Here is a 1,686-nt window from a genome sequence, read left to right on the forward strand (position 1 = left end):
AATGGTATCAATGTGGATTTCACAAGTTTCAAAATCTCCCCTCCCCCTACCGCATCCCAAAACCAGTCCAGCTCGTCCCTGCCTCCCTAACCTGTTCTTCCTCCCACCTATCCCCTCCTCCCACCTCAAGCCGCACCTCCATCTCCTACCGACCAACCTCATCCCGCCCCCTTGACCTGTCCGTCCTCCCTGGACTGACCTATCCCCTTCCTACCTCCCCACCTACACTCACCTTTACTGGCTCCATCCCCGCCTCTTCGACCTGTTTGTTTCCTCTCCACCTATCCTCTCCTCTATCCATCTTCTATCCGCCTCCCACTCTCTCCCTATTTATTTCAGAACCCCCTTCCCCTCCCCCTTTTCTGATGAAGGGTCTAGGCCCGAAACGTCAGCCTCTCTGCTCCTATGATGCTGCTTGGCCTGCTGCATTCATCCAGCCCTGCACCTTGTTGTCTCGGATTCTCCAGCATCTGCAGTTCCTCCTAGCCCTGTTTAACTAACTTGGTTGAATGTTTTGCAGAGGTAGTAGAGAGGTTTGGTGAGGGACCTTTGGTTGATGTGCAGCATATTTCTTCGGTGGTCCAGTCACGACAGGATCAGCAACTGAGTATCAGTTTCAGGATGAACAAAACATTTCAGCAAACTTTAATCGTTAGATAACTTAGGGGCAGGTATTAATTCCAGAAAGGAAATATTGCTACAGGTCATAATTTCTAATTGCAAAACAAAAACAAGATGCAGAAGCAATTAAAACATACATTTCAAGATTTCGTGCTGTAGTATTACAACTTGGATCAAGAGCTAATACTGTAATACTTGTGGCCCAACTGTAAAACCATCCCTCTATTCCCCTTATTGTTCTGCTCTCTTAATACATCTATCCCACTCTATATCCCACTGTTCCAACAGCACTGCTCAGATAGGGGCAAAACATGGAACTTAAAGACACTTTGTTCTCAGTGCTTTTAGTGAGATAAATTCATGTATTTAATAGTCATGGTTTAAGAGGTCTGTAATACAATTGTGTATTATCAGGGGCAAAAGAAAATTGCTGAAAATAACAAACTGGTCAGTTATAAAGGTACATTAATATTCTAAATGAACATTCCAACTGTAAATTAAAAAGCAACTTTAACCTCTAGTGTCTTTTTGTGAAGATTACCACTTCACTTTCTGAAGATCTGCAGTTTCATTGTCCTCTTGCTGAGAGCTCAGAGAGATTACACTTTGTGAGCAGCGAGTACTTTGCAGCCGCTGTGTTGGTGATCAGACGTGTGTGTGTGTGTGTATGTGTACGTCGCTATGGAGACTGCGGTGTTTGTGCGGAGACACGGTCTGAGCAGAGGGCGACACGGCCCGGTAAGGGCGGCTCGGATGGAGCAGGAGGAGACCGAGGAGGAGTGCCCCCAAGCTGGCCGCCAGCAGGCTGAAGGGTCGGCCCCAGACCAGTGTGACATGGTGGATCTCAGCGGCAACGGTTTGGACAGGTTACCAAAGCACATCCTTCAAATGGCCAGCTTACAGGTGAGGCCGGAACCGCGGTCAGGAACAGGAGCCCTGGGTCAGATAGGGCAGGTCCTGCTGAGTTCAGACTGTCCCTCAGTCCCGACAACATCTCCCAGTAAAAACACTGTCCCCCAGTCCCAACACTATCCCCCAATCCCAATGCTGTCCCCCAGTCCCAAC

At 48.3% G+C, this 1,686-nt stretch overlaps 1 protein-coding gene across 1 annotated transcript in view; it reads left to right on the forward strand.

Annotated features, from left to right (window-relative positions):
• Nucleotides 1-1,302: 1,302 nt before the first annotated feature.
• The window catches only part of LOC125481704 (calsequestrin-1-like), a gene marked incomplete at its 3' end in the record, with an annotated part of 13,110 nt that continues 12,726 nt past the window's right edge, over nt 1,303-1,686 (forward strand). The window contains exon 1 of the mRNA XM_048593586.1: nt 1,303-1,524. Within this exon, the coding sequence (XP_048449543.1) occupies nt 1,303-1,524 (222 nt within the window). The remainder of the gene's footprint in view (nt 1,525-1,686) is intronic.

The sequence above is a fragment of the Rhincodon typus genome, unplaced genomic scaffold, assembly GCF_021869965.1.
Source record: "Rhincodon typus isolate 14 unplaced genomic scaffold, sRhiTyp1.1 hic_rhity00003180, whole genome shotgun sequence".
Lineage (NCBI taxonomy): Eukaryota > Metazoa > Chordata > Chondrichthyes > Orectolobiformes > Rhincodontidae > Rhincodon > Rhincodon typus.